At 37.5% G+C, this 21,053-nt stretch overlaps 1 protein-coding gene across 2 annotated transcripts in view; it reads right to left on the bottom strand.

Annotated features, from left to right (window-relative positions):
- Window positions 1–4,731: 4,731 nt before the first annotated feature.
- The window catches only part of LOC117435465 (rap guanine nucleotide exchange factor 5-like), an 80,698-nt gene continuing 64,376 nt past the window's right edge, over window positions 4,732–21,053 (bottom strand). The window contains exons 15-26 of one of the 2 annotated variants that reach the window (XM_059011648.1): window positions 20,491–20,521; window positions 19,545–19,623; window positions 18,311–18,460; window positions 16,839–16,936; window positions 15,548–15,670; window positions 14,562–14,740; window positions 12,342–12,432; window positions 11,932–11,982; window positions 11,567–11,654; window positions 10,385–10,449; window positions 9,474–9,528; window positions 4,732–7,584 (exon numbers count right to left, since the gene is read on the bottom strand). In XM_059011648.1, the coding sequence (XP_058867631.1) occupies window positions 7,523–7,584; window positions 9,474–9,528; window positions 10,385–10,449; window positions 11,567–11,654; window positions 11,932–11,982; window positions 12,342–12,432; window positions 14,562–14,740; window positions 15,548–15,670; window positions 16,839–16,936; window positions 18,311–18,460; window positions 19,545–19,623; window positions 20,491–20,521 (1,072 nt within the window). In that variant the 3' untranslated portion in view covers window positions 4,732–7,522. Of the gene's footprint in view, window positions 7,590–9,473; window positions 9,529–10,384; window positions 10,450–11,566; window positions 11,655–11,931; window positions 11,983–12,341; window positions 12,433–14,561; window positions 14,741–15,547; window positions 15,671–16,838; window positions 16,937–18,310; window positions 18,461–19,544; window positions 19,624–20,490; window positions 20,522–21,053 lie in introns of both variants that reach the window. The other variant, XM_059011640.1, reaches the window with a different exon arrangement.

Here is a 21,053-nt window from a genome sequence, read left to right as displayed (position 1 = left end):
AGTACAAGAGGCTTGAACTGGATGCGAGTGGTGATCGGGAGCTAGTGGAGTAGCATGGGAGAAGCGAGGCAGAAAGAACACCCAGAGAACCCCCCCCTTTCTCCCTGTGTGTGTCTCTGTCACTGCCTGGTTCTGTTCAGAGATGACCCCCCCCCCCCCCCCTTTATCCCTGTGTGTGTCTCTGTCACTGCTTGGTTCTGTTCACAGATGACCTCCCCCCCTTTCTCCCTGTGTGTGTCTCTGTCACTGCCTGGTTTTGTTCAGAGATGACCCCCCCCCTTTCTCCCTGTGTGTGTGTCTCTGTCACTGCCTGGTTCTGTTCAGAGATGACCCCCCCCCCCCCCTTTTCTCCCTGTGTGTGTCTCTGTCACTGCCTGGTTCTGTTCAGAGATGACCCCCCCCCCCCCCCCCTTTATCCCTGTGTGTGTCTCTGTCACTGCTTGGTTCTGTTCACAGATGACCTCCCCCCCTTTCTCCCTGTGTGTGTCTCTATCACTGCCTGGTTTAGTTCAGAGATGACCTCCCCCCCTTTCTCCCTGTGTGTGTCTCTGTCACTGCCTGGTTTTGTTCAGAGATGACCCCCCCCCTTTCTCCCTGTGTGTGTGTCTCTGTCACTGCCTGGTTCTGTTCAGAGATGACTCCCCCCCCCCCCCCTTTCTCCCTGTGTGTGTCTCTGTCACTGCCTGGTTCCATTCAGAGATGACCCCCCCCCCCCCCCTTTCTCCCTGTGTGTGTCTCTGTCACTGCCTGGTTCCATTCAGAGATACCCCCCCCCCCCCCCCCCTTTCTCCATGTGTGTGTCTCTGTCACTGCCTGGTTCTAGCACTTGTAAGTGCTGCATTGGCAGCTCAATAAAAGAGTGTTGTTTTCGAAGACTCCTGTCTCTTGCCTCTGCTTTACTACGCCAGCGCATTGGGCGCTACAATATATTGTGTTAATGTGATCTATGTTGGGTGTGTTTTTTGTCTGGTTTATTTTGTTCTTTTTATCCTCAACATTTTTGCAATTTATTTATATTTTTCTTTTTATCTTGCAATGTATCATTGTGCTTTCAATATGAAGGCAAAATCAGTCATGTATTTTGTTTGCTTTTGCGGTTAACATTCACCAATTGATAAAGCGCTCCTTAGTTATGCTTCAGTTATTACTATGGTTCTAGTCCAATCGAATGAAAAACTGGTGAAAATCTGAAGATATTGTAACATGTGTAGAGTGAAGACATCCTCTAGGTGGCAGTGTGGTATCATCTTTTTCACATCTTCACATGATAGTAATCAAAAAGGAAAAGATACCAAACAGTAGAGTAACATTTAAAGGTTTTCACGAAGAATACTCATACTGTGTATATAACAAAATAATGCCACAGCAGGTGGATACCTATTTACTTTTTCAAATCTAATATTACCAGAATATTGTAACCTTCTGGTTATCACAATCTTCTCTGTGTCTCAAACCCTTTAAAGATATATACTAGAGTGTTGTATGCCAGCTGGTAACTAGTTTCAATCTGGCTGCAGCCCCACCCAGATTGTGTGTGGGCGCAATCGGATTTTAAAGGGTAATTTTAAGGGTAATTTGTATGGGAATGGATTATCAGTTATCTTAACTAATGTATTGTTCTTGTCACTTTGCATCATCACAAGCGAGTAACCATTAAACTGCCAATCAGAAAGAAAAGATAGCAAGCAGCATATAGAAAAAGATCAATGCCTGTGTTTCCAGACCAGATAGAGCTACACCACGCTGATTAATGTTGTATATGTTTATGTGAGCACGGGTTTGTGCATCCAAGAAAATAAGTTATTTTGGTGTGATGGTTTAAAGAGCTTAGGGAATGATCTGATCATGTACAGTATATGCTGGCTTCCTCTGCCAGCCGCTCCCAGTGTGCTACATCGTTTTCTTCATATCCACTCATGAGCAAAGGCCTATATAACTAACTAGTGGTTGTGCCAGGACACTTTTTGTAGTCGAATGGTTTGATGGATTCAGGGCCTAAACACAGAGCTCGAGTTAACTTCTCAAATAGCCAGCTAAGAGGTGTAGGTTGAAAAACTGAAGTTCTTCAAGTGAAAAAAACACTGTGACTTGCATTTATTATTGTTTATGCAGCACTTTTTAGATGCTCACCACACCGCCCCTTCCTACCCCCCATCCCTAGTGTCTCCCTGCACGCCCTCCGGTCTCCTCTTTTACTGGTCATGCCTTCCCTCCACTCTCCATCCTGTTCCCACTCCTTCTCTTCCTTAGCCCCTCTGTGGTGGAACCAGCTGCTGTAGAACTTCAGGATTGCTCTGCCTCCTCAAGACCTGTTTGCACTCTTGATCTACCTCTCTACTATGTACCGTATTCGTCTGACCTCAGCACCACATTACTGGATCCTTGGCTGATGCACTAACCTTGCACTAATTCACTACTATTGTGTCATGGTAGATATAAATTGTTGTAATCCTAACTTGTTGCATCTTATTTCATATTGTATATTGTAATAGTATAATTTGCACATAAGAAAGTTTACAAACGAGAGGAGGCCATTCAGCCCATCTTGCTCGTTTGGTTGTTAGTAGCTTATTGATCCCAGAATCTCATCAAGCAGCTTCTTGAAGGATCCCAGGGTTTCAGCTTCTACAACATTACTGGGGAGTTGGTTCCAGACCCTCACAATTCTCTGTGTAAAAAAGTGCCTCCTATTTTCTGTTCTGAATGCCCCTTTATCAAATCTCCATTTGTGACCCCTGGTCCTTGTTTCTTTTTTCAGGTCAAAGAAGTCCCCTGGGTCGACATTGTCTATACCTTTTAGGATTTTGAATGTTTGAATCAGATCGCTGCATAGTCGTCTTTGTTCAAGACTGAATAGATTCAATTCTTTTAGCCTGTCTGCATACGACATGCCTTTTAAACCCGGGATAATTCTGGTTGCTCTTCTTTGCACTCTTTCTAAAGCAGCAATATCCTTTTTGTAACGAGGTGACCAGAACTGAACACAATATTCTAGGTGAGGTCTTACTAATGCATTGTAAAGTTTTAACATTACATCCCTTGATTTAAATTCAACACTTCTCACAATATATCCGAGCATCTTGTTGGCCTTTTTTATAGCTTCCCCACATTGTCTAGATGAAGACATTTCTGAGTCAATATAAACTCCTAGGTCTTTTTCATAGTTCCCTTCTTCAATTTCAGTATCTCCCATATGATATTTATAATGCACATTTTTATTGCCTGCATGCAATACTTTACACTTTTCTGTATTAAATTTCATTTGCCATGTGTCTGCCCAGTTCTGAACACATACTGTAAACTATACTGTATATCAAAATGGAGCCATCTTCTGCTGTCACAAATACAGTTAAGTAACAACTTGGTTACTATTCGTTTTAATGGGATGTAAACCAATTTTTTGCAAGGCACAGTTGCTATAATGGTGTGTGTGTAAGGCAACTACAAGGATTCTAGTTTAGTTTAAAATGGGTTTCCAGATGGCTTTACTTATTGAAGCTGATACATTTGATATGTACACTTTCTCTGCCATATCTTGCACATGATATACACAGTCCGTGTATCACAAAATCTTAGTTAAATATACATAATTTGACTGTGTTGGCTTCTCAATGATTGCTTAGAGAATAAGGCCAGAGCAATTCAGACCTGATGCAGTGTACCACCTGTGGCCTTTCGCAATCAATGAACAGTAATATTTAAAGATTAGCACAAACAATACTCTCTACAAAGAATATGTATAAAACAAAATGTCACCCACAGCATGTGGATAAGGGGATCAAAATTGCCATTAAAATGTATCAGGCCATCATATGCTCAAGACTGTAGGCTGTGTATATCCAGCAATTACTGTAAAATAGAACTAATAAACAAAACCTATTTCCTTTTTTAGTATCTGATGTCACCTGAGTATTATAACCTTCTGGTTATCACAACGTTCTCTGTGTCTCAAACAGATATATACTAGTGTACCAAATTGTGTGTGGGAGCAATCTGATCTTAAAGGGCAATTGGTATGGGAATGAAATATCAGTTATCTTAACTAATGTATTGTTCTTGTTATGTCACTTTGTATCATTTTTGGTTTCAGTCATCACATCATGGTGATTTTTTAAAACGTGTCTATAAAACCTCTGTGGCCTCAACAGAGCTCCCTGAATCATGCCTGAACCAAAGCGTAAGCGTAAACCTGCCCCTGTAACACATACCACATTCGCCTTATGATATTTTCTGGAGTAAATATAGCATTGCTTTATTCCACACAGGGAAGACTGAATGGTTGGTGTACTTGAGGGACATGGAGTTCAGATATGATTCAGAGACCACTGTTCAGGGTGCAGATGTGCTTTAATCACTGGGATCACCAGGGTGTGATGACTGTAACAGGAAACGATACACAGTGAATCTAAACAAAAGGCTTTGGAATAGTCTGCTGGAGGATATTAAGAATGCACAGTACTGTCTGTTTGTAGATGTAATTGCAAAGCTGCATATTATTCCCTGGCAGTAAATGTGGAATCTTTTTTCTGTTGAATTTGTTGTCTATTGTCTAATAAAACTGTTGTATATACTGTGTTGATCTATAGTAAGGAGCCACCTATTTCCTTAGCCTCAGTTTACTCAAACTCAGCTGAAACTGAGGGTTGCTTATTCCATACCTGAAAGAACCACTTGTAGTCATGCTTTTAATTAATATAAAATTTAAAAACACACACACCAAAACACAAGCTTTATTTCTTATTTTAATATTTTTAATTTAATTTTAAAAAGTCGAGGATAACCGTAACACACTTAAATGCATTGCTCATGGTTGTTGTATATTTAAATATAAATTATAGCTTTAACATATCATAAGTATATGTACAGTTACAAGGTTATTACAAAAAGAGAAAATGGTTATCATACACATTGAATAAAGAGGTCTGTGGTCCATCAATGGAATTGCCATTTCATACAGACCAGCTCACGCCACCTGAAGTCTGCATATGTGGGTGTACAGGCAGCACACAGTCAAAGAATGAATTTACAATAAACTCTAGTGTTTTAAATACATTTCAGTATAGAGGGTTCTACTTCAGTCAGAAGTAAGCAAACCCTGAGTTCATTATATTCCAGAACTCTATAATAACTAACATCTGCCAATAAATACTAGTCTTAATGCCCAAAGATCAATATTTACAGCATACTGTAAATAATCTATGCCTTATCTTTGTAAAATATTATAATTGTGTATGCCTGGCAGGAATGCAAATTGCTCAAGTTATTGAAATGACAGTAACTCTATGCACTGTACGGGCATTACAGCAACTACTATGTTACATGACACAGGTGAACCCAACAAGAATAGAAACAGGCCTGTGGCACACTATGTAGATAACCACTGCTCTATAACATTATAGTTTTGTGAAATAATACTGGTAGTTATCTGAGAACAGAGGAAGCAGCACATTTATGTATATTTTCCAGCCTAAAGTAGTTAACAATGATTCTATAATAATAATAATAACAACACAAATTATTATTAAAATCAGCACAATCTGTTTAAAGAGTTAAATAACTTTCAAAGGTAGCTGTAGGACTTATATCGTGTATTTATAAGGAGGTGAAATAATGACAATTTACCAGTGCATTCATTTACAATGCTATGATAGAATAAATGAGTGAATCCTTGAAGTAACAACTACCAGGCTTCATAAATATAAAATATTGCTAAAGTTGCCATCTCTTTTCTTGACATTGCTTTAACATATACTAACGTATACAGTGCTACAAAAGCGATTTAGCTCCAAAACTAGCAAAGTAGATCCTCAGAATGTAACTTTGTGTATTTACTCACATTTAAGTTGTATTTGTGCTTAACTTCAACATATCCCACTGAGCTGAAAATCAGAGGAAATTTAAAAATAGACTACATTGCTGTATTTTACATTTTGGCACAAAACACACTGAGGCTGTTTCGAAGATGGTAAATTCCTTGGTCAATCCAATGATAACAAAAATATTGATTAGGTGGGAGTAGATGCCATGATTCTGACATACTTCTAAGAGAATTTAATGGATTGAATTGCTTTTCGAAGGCATCCAGTGAACAGCCTGAGTGTGTGCTTCTGTAATCTTTGGCAAACTTCTTCATAAGGAAATTAGCTTGTTAAGAAACCATATGTAATATGTCTTCTTAATGGGTCATTCTGTTGTCTGTATTGCCACAAAAGTGTGCTCTGCAACATGGCAAAGTGCTGAACTATTTACAGTAAGTTGTTGCTGGAAATGATATACCTGCTCTCATCTGTACAGCACGTACATTTATCGAACATCTTTTTAAAGCACAGTTCAGTAATATACAATCTGCAAGCTGTGAATACGTTATTCTCAGAAATGTCAAATATATACATCAAACTCTCCTGTCACTGATACACCTGATGCTTTACACTGAATTTGAATGTCCTTTTATCCTGCAGCAGCACAATGTTGCAGGTCACAGGCACGTCACAATACATCACTAGATGTAATAAGAAATGGCTAAGCCGCCGCTGATACTTGGGAATCACATCAGCGATTACACAGAAGACGGCACCATGCTAGTGTTATGGCATGTTATGGTTTTATCTGGAGACTGAAACCCATAACTTTATCTGTACACATAAGGGAGTAACATGGAGCTTCTTGTCATGCATTTGAGAACAAATCTTATTAGGTTAATTTACAAAAGTCAATACTAATAAATTTAGGTACTGTATTTTTAAAATTCATGAGCTTTTTTTGCATTACCTCTTTTAATCCTATTAAACCATGTATATAGATATATAGATTAAGAAAAATGGTCCAGTGATCTGTAGCCATAAGTTATTTTTTGTATTGTTAAACTTTCAAATGATTATTGTCAACTGCTGTATAGTTATGATAAATATTGTAAAAACACATTAACTTTATCTATTTGTGTAGTTGCATTTCAAAAGTATGATATTGCGATATTTATAGCAGAGATAATGTGATACTTCCCCCCGACTGCACTAGCAGTAGTATATTATTATTACAATGCATTATATTTGTGAACATTGTCGCCCATCTAGAGTATGTAAAAAAAGTGAGAATCATTCTCCACCATTGCCATGATATTTCTGCTTTTGTGCACAGTTGTAATACAAGATGAAAGCATTCTTCAGTTTCATATTTTCTTGAACTGTTGTCAGGTAATCAAATCCGAAAGTCTGTCAGTTACTTCATTCACTAATGTGAGTCCAGGTTCCAGATTTGTTCAATCCATTGTACAGAGAGTAAAATGAATCCACTGCAGTTAGGGTTCATTGCTTTTCTGTGTCACCGCAAAGTTTGAAGTATTTGCACATATACTGTGCATATGCTCCTGGTAGCAATGTGTTTACCACACCCAGACAGTGCTTACTGATATATAACCAGCCCAGTGTTCATGCCGTATTGATGATATATATAGAATGCTCCTGTGGGTGCGGGCTACAGTCGAGGCTCCAGAGAGAGAGACAGTCCGAACAGCGTCTGCTGATTGTCAATAATGTGTAAGTGGTGAACGAACGTCTTCACATCCTGGTGGGCTTTCTGTGGTCCGTCCTGTCCTGTGTCGACAAAAGATTTTGTCAGTTAACAGCTACTATTTATCATAGAAATAGAAAGATGACAGATACACATTATATATAACAGAACATGAAACTATGCACTTCTAAACAAATAAAATCAACAGCAGCAACATCAGAATTTTTTTTTTTACTTATTTAGTTGTGGCAGTTGTATCAGATTTTCAGTGGTATCTTTTTATACTTTAATCATATTCTTGGAACAATTTGATATTATAACAGTCGTAGCACTTCTGAAGATAATGGTTACAGAAAAGCCTATATGTAATTTTTTAAAGGGTGATCAATCATGAGATGTAACAGTTCTGTTTTACCACAAGAGGGCATACAATATGCAGCATTTGTATCACATTTACATCACTAGCATGAAATACCAACAAAATCCACAGAGGAAAGAATCCCACTACACTGGCACTGTAATTGCAAACTGTTAACCCTCTCCTCTGTTTCAACAGTACCGATTCTGTTTTCCACATAGGTATGTAACTGAGAAGTCGTAAACACAGATCTCTGTTGATCTACTTCATGTAAAGATATTCTTGTATTTATATAATTCTAATATTCAATTATTCTTTCCAAAAATATCTTCTAGGCTTTCCAGTACCTGCATATGCAATATACATGGTATAACTAATAACACAGAAAACCCTAGCTAGAACTAGGGCATGAAATGTAAGCATATTTCTGTCATGACACTCGTGGGAATTCTACCTAATTTGTAACACAATAAAACTTCAATAAACCACTGGACCAGTTGCAGAAACAGGCTTTAAAAAAATCTAATTGTATTTATCTGTTTATATACTTACACTGCTGCTAAGCTGAGAGCCATGCATTATTAATAAAATACTGCCTAAATGATTTAAACACAAATGGCACCCACAGGAAAGGAACAGCAAGCCAGCATGTAAATATCACCCTTCCAGAAGAGACTGCCTGAGGCAAAACAGAGTGGAGCTCACATATTTCCATTGATCGGAGTTGTAATGAAATCTGACTCGCTATCAGGCAAATACAATGACAGCAAAAGCACATGTAACAAGAATACCAAAAACAATTCTCTGCATTTCCCCAAAACCACCTAGTAAACCGAACAAACCCAACCCTTACTTCAGCTAGAATTTAAACATTTTCAATTAATGAATTGCCAATTTAAAAACAAGGCTGAAAGACAATTACATTTTTTGCAAAAATAATCTTTGTTTGAAAAGCTACCACCCAAACATTTAAGGTATGTTTTAACATTTAACCAGTCCTGGAAAGGCTGATTTTTTTTTTTTTTTTTTTTTAAATGTACTGCAGTCTGCATTTTAAAACCTTGAGATACTTCAGCTTTAACTGCTCTTTCTTGGTTAATATCCAAAAAATGTGAAGCTGTATGCAGCTGAGGTGTATGAAAAGGCATTGTCAGCATTCCTTTAACAACACCTCAGGGATAGTCAAATGCAGGTAATATAACCCTGAGCTACTAAGACATTTCATACTTAATGTTAAATAACGAGGCCTCTTTCACAGATTTGGGCTATTGGACTTATTTATATATATATATATATATATATATATATATATATATATATACACACATTTTGGTCTTCTATCTAAACACAACACTAGCATGTTTGATGTGTACAGTTTTAGATGAACAACTAAATACATTGCATGCAAAAGCTATACTGGGAGTTTTTACATTTCCCTAAAACAAATGAACAAAATAAATGCAACAGTCACTGCAGTGTTACATTTATTCACCCTAACTGGTCACTTAAATACCCCATTGATCTGTCATGTAAAATGATATGGCACAGTTCAATAAAATAGATAAGATTTTCTTTGTTTTTGTCCCTTAAAATCAGAGGGAGTACCTACCAAGCTGGTCAGGCCGGCAGTGTCTGATGAACCGAACAGCGTCTGCAATCATGTGCTGAGTGAAGAACAAAAAGGCAATTAAAGCACACTCCTTGAGGATCCAGTTTCATACTTATAGTTCCAAGATAGATATTTCAAATAATAGTAAAACATACGCATCACAGTTTGGTTCTTCATCACCGAGATCCTATATAAAGTATTTTTGCAAATTAGTATATTGCATTTCGTAGTAACTTTAAAAAGTAATGCACTTCTGATACAGCAATAAACAGTACAGGAACATTATTTTTTTCAAACTTAAATAAAGCGGAAGACATATTTAAGATGAATGGTGTAAGATATAATAAAACATTCCTAATGAGACACTCCTTTAGGGAAGTCTGAACGAATGGAGGCACATATTGGGAAGAGTACAGACATTGTAACGTTAAATTTGCTCTTGCCTTTACAAAGTGCTGTCACTAGGTTGTTAACGAGCCACATTTAACACATTTAAACAGGCTATTACCTCTGGGAGGACTGTACTGACATATAAGCAATGGACAACCTCACAAACCCTGCCTAAGCTCTGGATTTCTACTGTTCAAATCGAATATATTATTTGATACACTGAAATTCACATTAAAATATAATAGCAGATTTACAGTAGAATTAATGGTACACAATAACACCTTAAAGAGATGTGATTTTATTACAATAACATGTTTCAGCAGCTCTCTATTATAGGGTTGGCATTGAAATGAGATCAATACAGTGTCTCTCGTTGCACTTCGGGTGGTTTACCAATAATCCTACAAAGACGTTCACTGTTTACAACATTATATGAAGGAATACGATTAAAAGTAAATGAGATCATAATTCAGAATGATTAAATCCTGGTCTTAATTGTTAAACAATCAGTCTTTACTTACCAGCTTTTCAAAGTTGACTAGGTTATCTAGAAATGTTTTGTTTCCCTCGTGGATAAAGGTGATATCTAAATAAACAACAATAGAATGCTGGTCAGTATTCTGTGCTGTATCTACCAACCACTCTGTTACTCACAGCCCATGCACTCCCCTGCAGTATGAATACAAGGTCAATCAAAATATCTGAAAGCAGCTTCTAGTAAAAGCAGGTTATGTTTTGATATGCAAGGAGCAGATGTGAAACAGATATCGTGCGAGGGTAATTCATCTGCTTTGTTTTGTTTTGTTTTGTTGTTTTCAGACATACAGTATGCCTTCTGCTAACTCTTTATTAAAAAGGTTTCTTAAAATATCCTTTTTTAACTATATTGAAAATGAATTTTGCAAAGGTGATTTGTTTCTGGACAGCTGTTTAGCATCTATTTACTTTTTATGCAAAATGAGAAGAATATCTAACACAGTAAGTTGCAGTGGTATTAATCTACTTCAAATTAAGTCAATCAGCCCTTCCGTGGTTTACCCTGTTCAAACACCGAATGTGCAAGCCTATATCTTTTTTCGTCTGTCATGTTTAAATCTTTAATTTCACAGGTGTAATTGGAGAAGCCAATTGGGATCAGCAGCTGTACAGCTGTGTGTTTCTTTGTTTCTATAGTACACCCCCCCAGGAGAGCAACTTTGTATTTCCTTACAGAAGTAAGGTCTCCCCGTTTTACAATGTTACATCCAGAAATACAAAAATACTCAATAGTGCGAAGTCAAGAAATACTAAAAGAAACTCATGTTTATTTAGTTTATTTTAGTATTTGTTTTTTTTTGTTTTACAAAACAAAATTCCAAAATAGATGTTGAGAAAAGATCTATTTCACTCTTCACTCAAGGTGCTCTCCGAAGCTCCAAATCTGTTTTATAGTTCTACAGAACAAGCACACATTTCCAGAATTTTGAACTATAATTTTGGCACCACCACTATATATAGTTACACAAATAGTCAAAGCTGACTAATATGTTCCATCTACTAGTTACAGCACTTTTTTTAATGTTTGAAACTGGCAGTGATGCATTATCATAAAATCTTGATATCGTGACCAGGCATGCAAAAAAGAGGATTCTCTCAACCAATCCTACATAATTAATATCTTTATAAAACACTTGAAAGCAGGTCAAACACTTTCATCAAGTTACCTTTCAGCAGAAGAGGCATGAAAGGGATTTTTGGAGGTTTCATTTTTCTGAAAGCATCTCTGTAGGCTTTGTGGTTTAGTGAAGGGTCCTGTAAAGACATGCATTGCTTAAAAATCAAGGGTCCAGGAAAGGCTTTATTATATAAACACCAGAGGGAATTATAGTTCTGATCTGCTATACAGTATACATTTATAAAACACACAAATACAGACATTAAAAGGATAGATACATTAATATATTTATTATTTTCCTTCATGTTGCCATTTTCATTAGATATGACACCACTGGATATGACACGTTTCCAATAGAGCAATGCTTGCAATGGCCCTTGTGGCAAACATTAATTTTTAATATAAATTACTTACTGTTAATGTTTCAAGTTCTGAAAACAACTTCCTAAATTTTCCTGGAACTTTCTGAAAATAAGAAAAAGTAAAAAAAGTAAAGCCTCTAATAAATTCAGTATCTAACTGAATCTATAACTAACTGAAAGCATTAAAATGAACATTCCTATAACAAGTCCTTTCAGGGTCATTTTGTTTAATTGTTGCGGCCCGCAGATCAGTTATTAGAGGCTGATAATACATGCGCAGCTTTACAGTCATCCCGACACTGTATTTAAAATAAGTAATTTAGTTATTATTAAAAAGAGAAATATGTGGGCTTGAAGTGAGTTCTGAGTATAACAGGGAGACATGAATTAGTGTCTGTCTATCATATGTATTACTAAGTTACGTAAATATGAGTCATAGGCCAAAAACAACAAAAACCTTACCTCCCACGTCTGGCTGAGTCGACTGACAGCTACATTATTGAGTCCCATTATGATGGCAAAAAAGGAGTTAACATTCCGCTGAGCTCTGCAACTGAACAGTGTAAAAAGCTATTTCAGAGACAGCACATATACCAGCATGCACAGAATCAGAAATCCATGGAGCTCCGTGATGTAAGCACGGAGCAAGCCCACACACATTGCATGCTGAAAGGTCATCAGCACCTTTCCTCTACCCAATGCATTAAAACATGAGGGGAACATTGAATTCAATTGAATTCTCAAAAAGTAAAAAAAAGAAATCCATCTTCAAAGGAGTTTCATCACACTCTCTATTCTATTCCGATCTGAATGCAATCAACCCATGAAATGGAACATTATCAAGGGATAACATCCGATTTGGTATAGGCCAGTAGGGTCCTGGTACCAACTAGCAGGGTGATATCAGTGATTCAAAGGGCCATACAACATTCTCAGCCCAGCCACACACACTTCAAATTCCAAATGTGCACCTTTTAACTGATACGCTTCAGTCAGAGCTGAGAATCAAGTCAAATAGAAGTGGGTGGTACAGTATTACAGGTGTTCGGTGATATTAAGATTTTTCTTCTGCTACTACAAGTCCAGAATGTGCATTGACTTACCTACATTACTGATCATCCATAAAACATTATTGATAATGACTTGCTAGCACTCAGTGGGTTGATAACAATGAGTGAGTGAACTATTTTATTATTACCTGGACAGCCCCATTATCTTTTGCGATTTCACATTTCACTTCAATATTTGAAGGAAAATTCTGCTTTTGTGACTGGCTCATGGTCTTCTTAAAAAGATCAATATTTACTTGCCATTTTCAAAATTAACTTCAATAAACAGACTTTATTTACATTAGAGCAGAGCTATTTTTGATCCAGTGTCATATAGTGACATATAGCTCATTTGAGTGAGTGCATGTGTGTTTATGTGTGGGGGTCGGGTTGCGCCTGTGTGTTACAGTTGGGACTGTCGAGGCATGAATGATGGAGGGGGTACCCTGTGTGGATGAAGTGAACTGTGTGATATACATTCATGTGACTTTATTGACCTGGGCCTACTGGTATACATGTACATGGTGCACCCACTAGGTTGGCTGGTGGTGGCCTTTGCTGTGATGGCAATTCATGAAGCGAATAAAAAGTTAATCAAATCGTGGCACTACACTCCCTAGTACCAAGGTCACAGCACAGTGTGAGGGCACAACACTGTTCAGGGTTCCCTGGTTAATCTTAAAAAGGGCTGTTCAAAATACAATGTATCGTGCTTGTTTGGACTTAATTCTCCCAATACATTTTAATAATTAAAATGGACCTTTTGCCTACCAAGGTTAAGGAAATCAAACATTCAACATAAGTGTCTTAAGTATATTGCTGTTAATCTATTGGAGGGTACTGTGTTTTAATGATTCAAAACACAACCCTGGTATTTAGATTCACTTTCACGCAACTCAATTGAATAGACCCTTAAAACCTATCAAATAAAATAAAAAGTAGTTCTTGAACATCTGCTGGCAAATGTTTGCAAATGTAACAAGAATTACTAGTAAGGGGCATGGAGGAGTCAAAAAGGTCTATTTTAATGATCTAAACAGCGGCAGATTTGAATTACCACTGTAAATGTATACACCTGATTTTCTGCTGTCCTTATTTCATTGTATCTTTATTTATCTACTACTCTTTAGATAAATAATATAGAGCTACTGCATGGCCAAAAGGTTTGTATTACCCTATAGAATTAACACATTTTGCTTCATAAAGGCAAATATAACTTGCAGAATAATGTAACGTTAACATATTGAATTACATACTGCTTTGTAGTTTTCTACGTACTTAACGAAAAACTGACAGAAATTGAAAAATGTGACATTTTGAAATCTAACATGAAATACAATACTACTATTATGGCTTCCGGTAGACTTTTGCGATATCATTTTGTAGTTTCTTTGATTACATGATGTTCAATACAATATATAAATTATGTTCATATAGTTTTTAGTTAATTGTGTCTCAATCCTAAAACTCTAGGTGATGCAACACTTTTGGTCATAGCTGTAGACCTAAAAATATTAAAATACATCTCCTGTCATAAACTGAGAAGTATGAATGATCAATAATGGGATGGATTGAGGTCACAGTGTTACACGCACAGCAGCAGAAATAGAAAAACAAAGAGGTCACGACATACTGAGCTGCAATCTTTATGAACTTCTTGACCAGCTGCACTCGTTTGCAGAGCAGACTACAGAGGAGTATTTCCGTCATCACCCACAGCTGAACCTCGTTACATCTCTGAAGAAGCAGGTCCAGGCAGACCGTGTTCCTCCCACTGCCCTGCCTGCTGAACGTGTAGTGAATCAACTCTTGCTAAAATAAATAAAAACAGAGGCACATGCATTTATTAGTAAGCGAGACAATAAAGTGTCAATTGCCAACATACCACCTTTGTCACAAATGTCATTTCTAGTATAGAGGCCAATGGTTTACTGTGATATTTATTGTATCGATCAGGCTTACGAGTACTTGAGTTTCTTTTTTTTTCCTTTGGTTACTGACAATGTAATTTAGTTCAAATGCATTTGACTTGTAGCATCAGAAGGATCTGATAAAAACACAAATATACTGTATTTCATAAAATCAGCGTTCAAGGCTGCAATGGTTCATTTTAATACCTGTGCTTATTATTTGGTTGATGTTCAATATGTCAAATAAACACAGATGACAATTTATGGTTATACTATTTTAAGTACAATTGTTTTTTTTTGCTATATTGGGTTATGTTATTTAAAAGATCTAGAAAATATCTTAACAGTCTTAGATAAAGTTTTAGTTTCCTTTGTTTTTAAAACCAATTTCACAACTGCCTAGAATCACTAGAAGTAGAGAGAGATCTGGTGCATTTTCACCCAGCCAGTGTGTCAGTTTCTTCTTGTGGGTCGATAATGTGTACATGTGCAAGATTTTCCTGATATATATATATATATATATATATATATATATATATATATATATATATATATATATATATATATATAAGCCACTGTGTTTATCACAGAGTACATGCTTGAAAATCAGTGCAGAGGGCCCAAAACAAAAGTGTAGTCATGGTACTGGCTATCACAGTTTCTGAAATTCACAAAATATTCGGAACTATATGAATTCAGAAGAAGGTACCTCATGAATGGAGTTGAACAGATTCCAGTCGAAGTTCGTCAGTGCGAGAGCCACGTCCCAGGTATTCATTCCCAGCATTCTGACAGCTCTGTGCTGCATCTTCTCATTGTCAGTGAATGGGTTCTGAATTACAGCAAGTACATTAATAAAGGCACTGTAGGAAAATACAAACGCATGCAATAAACAGAGCTAATCTGGAGCATTGCAGAATGTACTCCACTATTACCCACCAGTGACTGTGTCATATTTCAATTCAACTTAACATTGCTTTGCATACACATTCATTACATTAAGTTGTCCTAGATTAATTGAAAAGGGCACTATACCTGTTAACACTGAAACAATACATTTTAATGATAAAGAACAAAAGTTTTTTTTGTCCTTAAATTAACTATTCTATAATATAAGGCTGTATTCCGGGAGCATTAGCACACCAATTAGAGCACTGCAGTCATATGCTTATACTGGTGTGCTTATACATATGAAGGCTATATGTAGAACCACCAAGAAAAATGAATATACTTGTGTGACAGGGATGACCCTGTCGCTGGTTCTTGCACGGATGTGTGCAGCTGAGACACGTAACAGGAGACGAATTGCTAGGCAACCAATTGAGCAGGGAGGCTCGCCCGGCTGACCTAATCTAGAGGTCCTGATTGGCTGGGGGGCGTGCCCGGGGAGGCTGCACGCAGCTCAGAAAGCATCTGTGCCACAGCTCAAGGCAACTGCACCGCCATGCTACACAGAGGGGCGCTTTGTTTACATCAAGGAGAAGAGCATCTGTTCTGCAAGATTAACTACTATGAAACCCTTCATCTGCAAGATGGTGCCTGTGAAGGCCCTGCCCAGCTAGGACTGTCATAAAGACTCAGAGTCGCTGGGAGGTCAGGACTTCGGGAGCTACAGCAGTTGGTTAGTTTTGGGGATGCTGATCCCAAACAGTACAGAGAGGGTTTCGTGGTGTAGTAGGTTCCTGGAGTGGGACGTCTATTCTAGTGAGACTAGCGCTCGTCTTGTGTGGCAAGCTCTTATTTTTAGCTTTGTTTTGTTGTGTATCTTTATTAAATCTGACACTAGGGCTACCATTGCTGGTACCCTAGTGGCACCACCTGTGTTGTAATTACATCTGCATGCCTGTGTGGTGTGTTAACACCCAATGCTCTGTGTCTGACTCATCATTATCCACTGACGACCCACACACCAAACATCCCCCCCGTTACAATTGGTTACATTCACATTTGAATTAGAAAATCTAATTTAAGCTTACAAACAGTACACAAAAGGTTCTTACCAGTATTTCACTAAGATCTTTCCGGCAAACAAGCAGACGCCCAGATGCTGTGAGTGATTCTGAATTAACAATGTCATGAGGCTGCAGAATATGTTTTTCTATGGAAAATAAAGATCAGAGTAAGAAAACTAAACTAATGTGAAGCCTATTCTGCTTCAGATTGTCAGGCCTTGATCTATGTACAGTTATGGCCAAATGTTTTGCATCACCTGTAGAATTAACTCATTTTGCTTTATAAAGTCAAATTAAACCTGCTGAATAATGTTAACATATTGAATTACATACCGTTTTGAAGGTTCTATCTACTTAACGAAAAACTGACAAAAATTGAAACGTGACATTTCGAAACCTAACATGAAATACTGTACTACTATTCTTTTGCAATATATATATATATATAGTTGTCGTCAAAAGTTTTAATAATAATATTGTTTCCCAATGTATTAAGTGTTATAAATATTGTTTGACACACTTTACTTACACATCAATGATACCTCTTGTGAGTGTGTTGAACACTCATTCATCTTACCAAGTGACAGTTAGAAATCTGGTGAATTAACTGAGTTAAGGCAAACGGTACAAATATTTACAACTCAACTCTATGAAAGTCAATGCAGTTAATTCATAAATATTGCACCCTGGCCTTAACTCAGTTAATTCACCAGATTTCTAACTGTCACTTGGTAAGATGAATGAGTGTTCAACACACGCACAAGAGGTATCATTGCTGTGTAAGTAAAGTGTGTCAAACAATATTTATAACACTTAATACATTGGGAAATAACATTGTTATGTAAACTTTTGACGACAACTATATATACAGTGAAAGATTTCACTCGTTAAGGATCGTTTTATTAGGCACTTTTATTACTTACAGAACTTTAAAACAAAACAGAAAACAAAACCTAACTCACTTTGGAGAGCTAAACCAAACTTTTCACCGTTGTAACTATTACACTGGTCGACAAAGCCATTTACCAGCCAAAATCACTTCCCTTCGAACAAGGTTCACACAGTACCTTTCTCATTTTTTTGACCACACAGGTCACTTCACTCTACTAGCCTCTTACCTACCCACAGACATTTGTGTCTTTCTTATATAGACTGTGATTAGCAGGCAGGTGTCCCTCATTAAAATTAGAGCCAGGTGAACCTCCTTCTGGCTCACTCCCATGGCATTCTGGGGGATGTAGTCCTTTAGCCCATCCTGGACTACATTTCTTTTTTTCCCTAATCTGCATCTATTTTTATTTTAAACAGAGCTGACCAATTTACGGAAAATGTTCATCCCTGATCTTAATTGAAATTTATTCTTGCAGTCGCCTAGTTTATCGTTGTGATTTTGCTATTTTCACTCAAATAAAAAATGATGAGTTCAACCCCTAAATATGTGTGACACCCACCCCCCCCCCCCCCCCCCCCCCCCCCCCCTCCCTGAAGTACCCCCAGGTCATCTTGGTTTATTAAATTACCTCCAGGGAAGGTCACTGTCACCAGTGCCAGCTCCTCTTCTGCATACTCCATCATCTCAGCCACTGTTTTGAGGACCTCCTGGGCCGTGGCAGACAAGCTGGTCATGATACTCAGGTACGAGTGGTTCGTAATGTACACCCGGCACAACACTGAGAGGAGAGAAAAAGAAATGGTGAAAACATGTTTCACACAAATCCGCCTCCCTCCAGCCCCTGCAAAAGTCAATAGTGAGATTTGTAATTACGATTGCTTTCCAATACAGAGTGGTCTGCTGGAGATGCGTTTGCTGGACCAATGCAAATCAATGGCTTCCAGTCGCAGCTAATCTTGCAGCAAAGGACAAGTTTATCATCAGAGCAGGAAGCAGGGTGACCTCCCTCTGTGTATTCTGAATTTCCACATGATTAAGCAAACACGGCACTCGTTTTGCATCAATATGCAGAGCACTCGGGGGACCTAATGCTGTATGCAAATGTGGGGTTTACTATTTCATTATCACAGACTAGCAATCATTTAGTTCTGAAAAAAAGTCCCAGTCACAAAAGAACTGACTGATTGAGAAAAGCATATGGAGTTGTTAAACAAAGGGTTCATATAAATGAAATGGTATGTCTTAAAACTATATCTTAACAGGTAATCCTTAGTAACTTGCATGCAACCTCATCAGCAATTAAAAATAAATAAATAAAAACAGAATATATATATATATACTGTATATTGTACTGTATGTATTTATCAAACACAATCAATGCTGTACATTCAATTATTAAGTTTCCACATATGAGTAGATGAAGCATGTTAAGCTTTCTATTGATTTGTGGAAAAGCAAGCCTGAACCCAAGCCATTGAGCGTGTTAGAGAAGAGAAAGTATTGAATATATTGTCTTGGAATACATGAAACAGCCCTTGGTTAAGCATGCTTTGACATTTTGTACTGCTTCAATGAGCTGCCAACACAAACTTGTGTGTTGACACCTGCAGCTGTTAATAGTAACTTACTTTATTATTTATTTATTTATATATTTATTTGTTTGTTTATTTATTTATTTATTAGCAGACGCCATTATCCGGGGCGACTTACAGTTGTTACAAAGTATCACTTCTTCAGAAGAACATGCTTGTGTTGCAACAGTTATAAAGTACATAACAGTATATATATATATATATAGAGAGAGAGAGAGAGAGAGATTTAACCTTTAACATTTTTAGCAGGTCCCAGATTTTATAACCTACCTTCCTTTGTCTCATTATGCGCCTCTCTGTGCTGGAGCCAGTTCTCTTTCAGGCTGAATTGGTGGAAGAGGGCTTTACTCTGTATTGAGGAAAAGAAAAGGTTTTAAATGCAGTACACACTTTCTTATTGTTTATTAAACCTTTCCTTTCTGTAGCACAAACCAGCAACTGGGAACCAAGCTTTCCACAGGAAAGCTGAGCAGGACAATGGCTGGCTGCAGAGTGGTGGTGTGCAGTACAGAGTGAAATACATATACGGTAGAGAGCGGTCAACGCTACTTTCTTTCAGAAGGCTGATTTACCAAGAACAGCCTAACTCATATAATGGGGTCTATTCAATCTATTTAATAGGTAACAAACTCATTTTTATTGAATGACCACAGAATGATACATGCCCTGTGTGATCATATCAATCCAGTAACACAGCCACGCCCCCCTCTGTTTTATGCCCTGTGTGATCATATCAATCCAGTAACACAGCCACGCCCCCCTCTGTTTTATGCCCTGTGTGATCATATCAATCCAGTAACACAGCCACGCCCCCCTCTGTTTTATGCCCTGTGTGATCATATCAATCCAGTAGCATAGCCACGCCCCACTCTGCTTTATGCCCTGTGTGATCATATCAATCCAGTAACACAGCCACGCCTCCCTCTGTTTTATGCCCTGTGTGATCATATCAATCTAATAACACAGCCACGCCTCCCTCTGTTTTTCACATTTTACTACATTGCTGCATTTGCATTACCTCTCTGAAATAGCTGTACTTCAGCTTATTCTTTGGGGAAATTCAAACACATTGCTTTTTAAATATTTCAGTAATTGGCTAATTGAAAGACTCTTAAGGGGAATGATCATTCTCATCAAGCTGCCTTTAGGCTACGTACCTTGGAATGGCACAAGCTGGAAGGATGAAAGCTATTAGAAATACAGATTCAGCTATTACCTTTCTATGTGGTGAGTATTCATCAACAGTGCTGAAAAAAACAGAAATGCTTTAGAGCCATGCTGAAAGGCATTTACTGTACACATGCAACACATTTTACTATACAGTACAATCACTTAGATTAATCGCATAGTGATATTAGGTATTTTTTGCCTATGTAATAATTCTTTGTTTGGTTTGTTTTGATGTTAGATGTAATTTATTTTCTTCAGAAGTAGAGATCTGATCAATCAGGGGTTCTTCCTGATGTGTAATAACACTACTGTATTTGGTTTCAATATAATCTGGTGACAGTCAAATTACAATCCCCAGTTTAGAATTATACGAAGAGAAACTAGCAGTGCTGTGTAACCATGTTGTGCTTTTACTATGGTCCCTTTTCTTCCACCGTTTGTCTGATTTCTAATAATAACAATACATGTACTGTAAGTTAAAACCTCTGATGTCTTTCTAAATAGCCTTCTTTCTCCTTTTCAAGGTCACAAAGCCCCGCAGGACAGTCTCTGCTGGTAAGAAGAGGGGGCTGGGCTGGGATAAGTGACTACGGTCATGTGGATAACAGC

This window comes from Acipenser ruthenus, chromosome 3 (assembly GCF_902713425.1).
Source record: "Acipenser ruthenus chromosome 3, fAciRut3.2 maternal haplotype, whole genome shotgun sequence".
In the NCBI taxonomy this organism is placed as follows: Eukaryota; Metazoa; Chordata; class Actinopteri; order Acipenseriformes; family Acipenseridae; genus Acipenser; species Acipenser ruthenus.
Note: the sequence above shows the minus strand (reverse complement) of the source record. Positions and strands in the feature narration are given on the sequence as shown.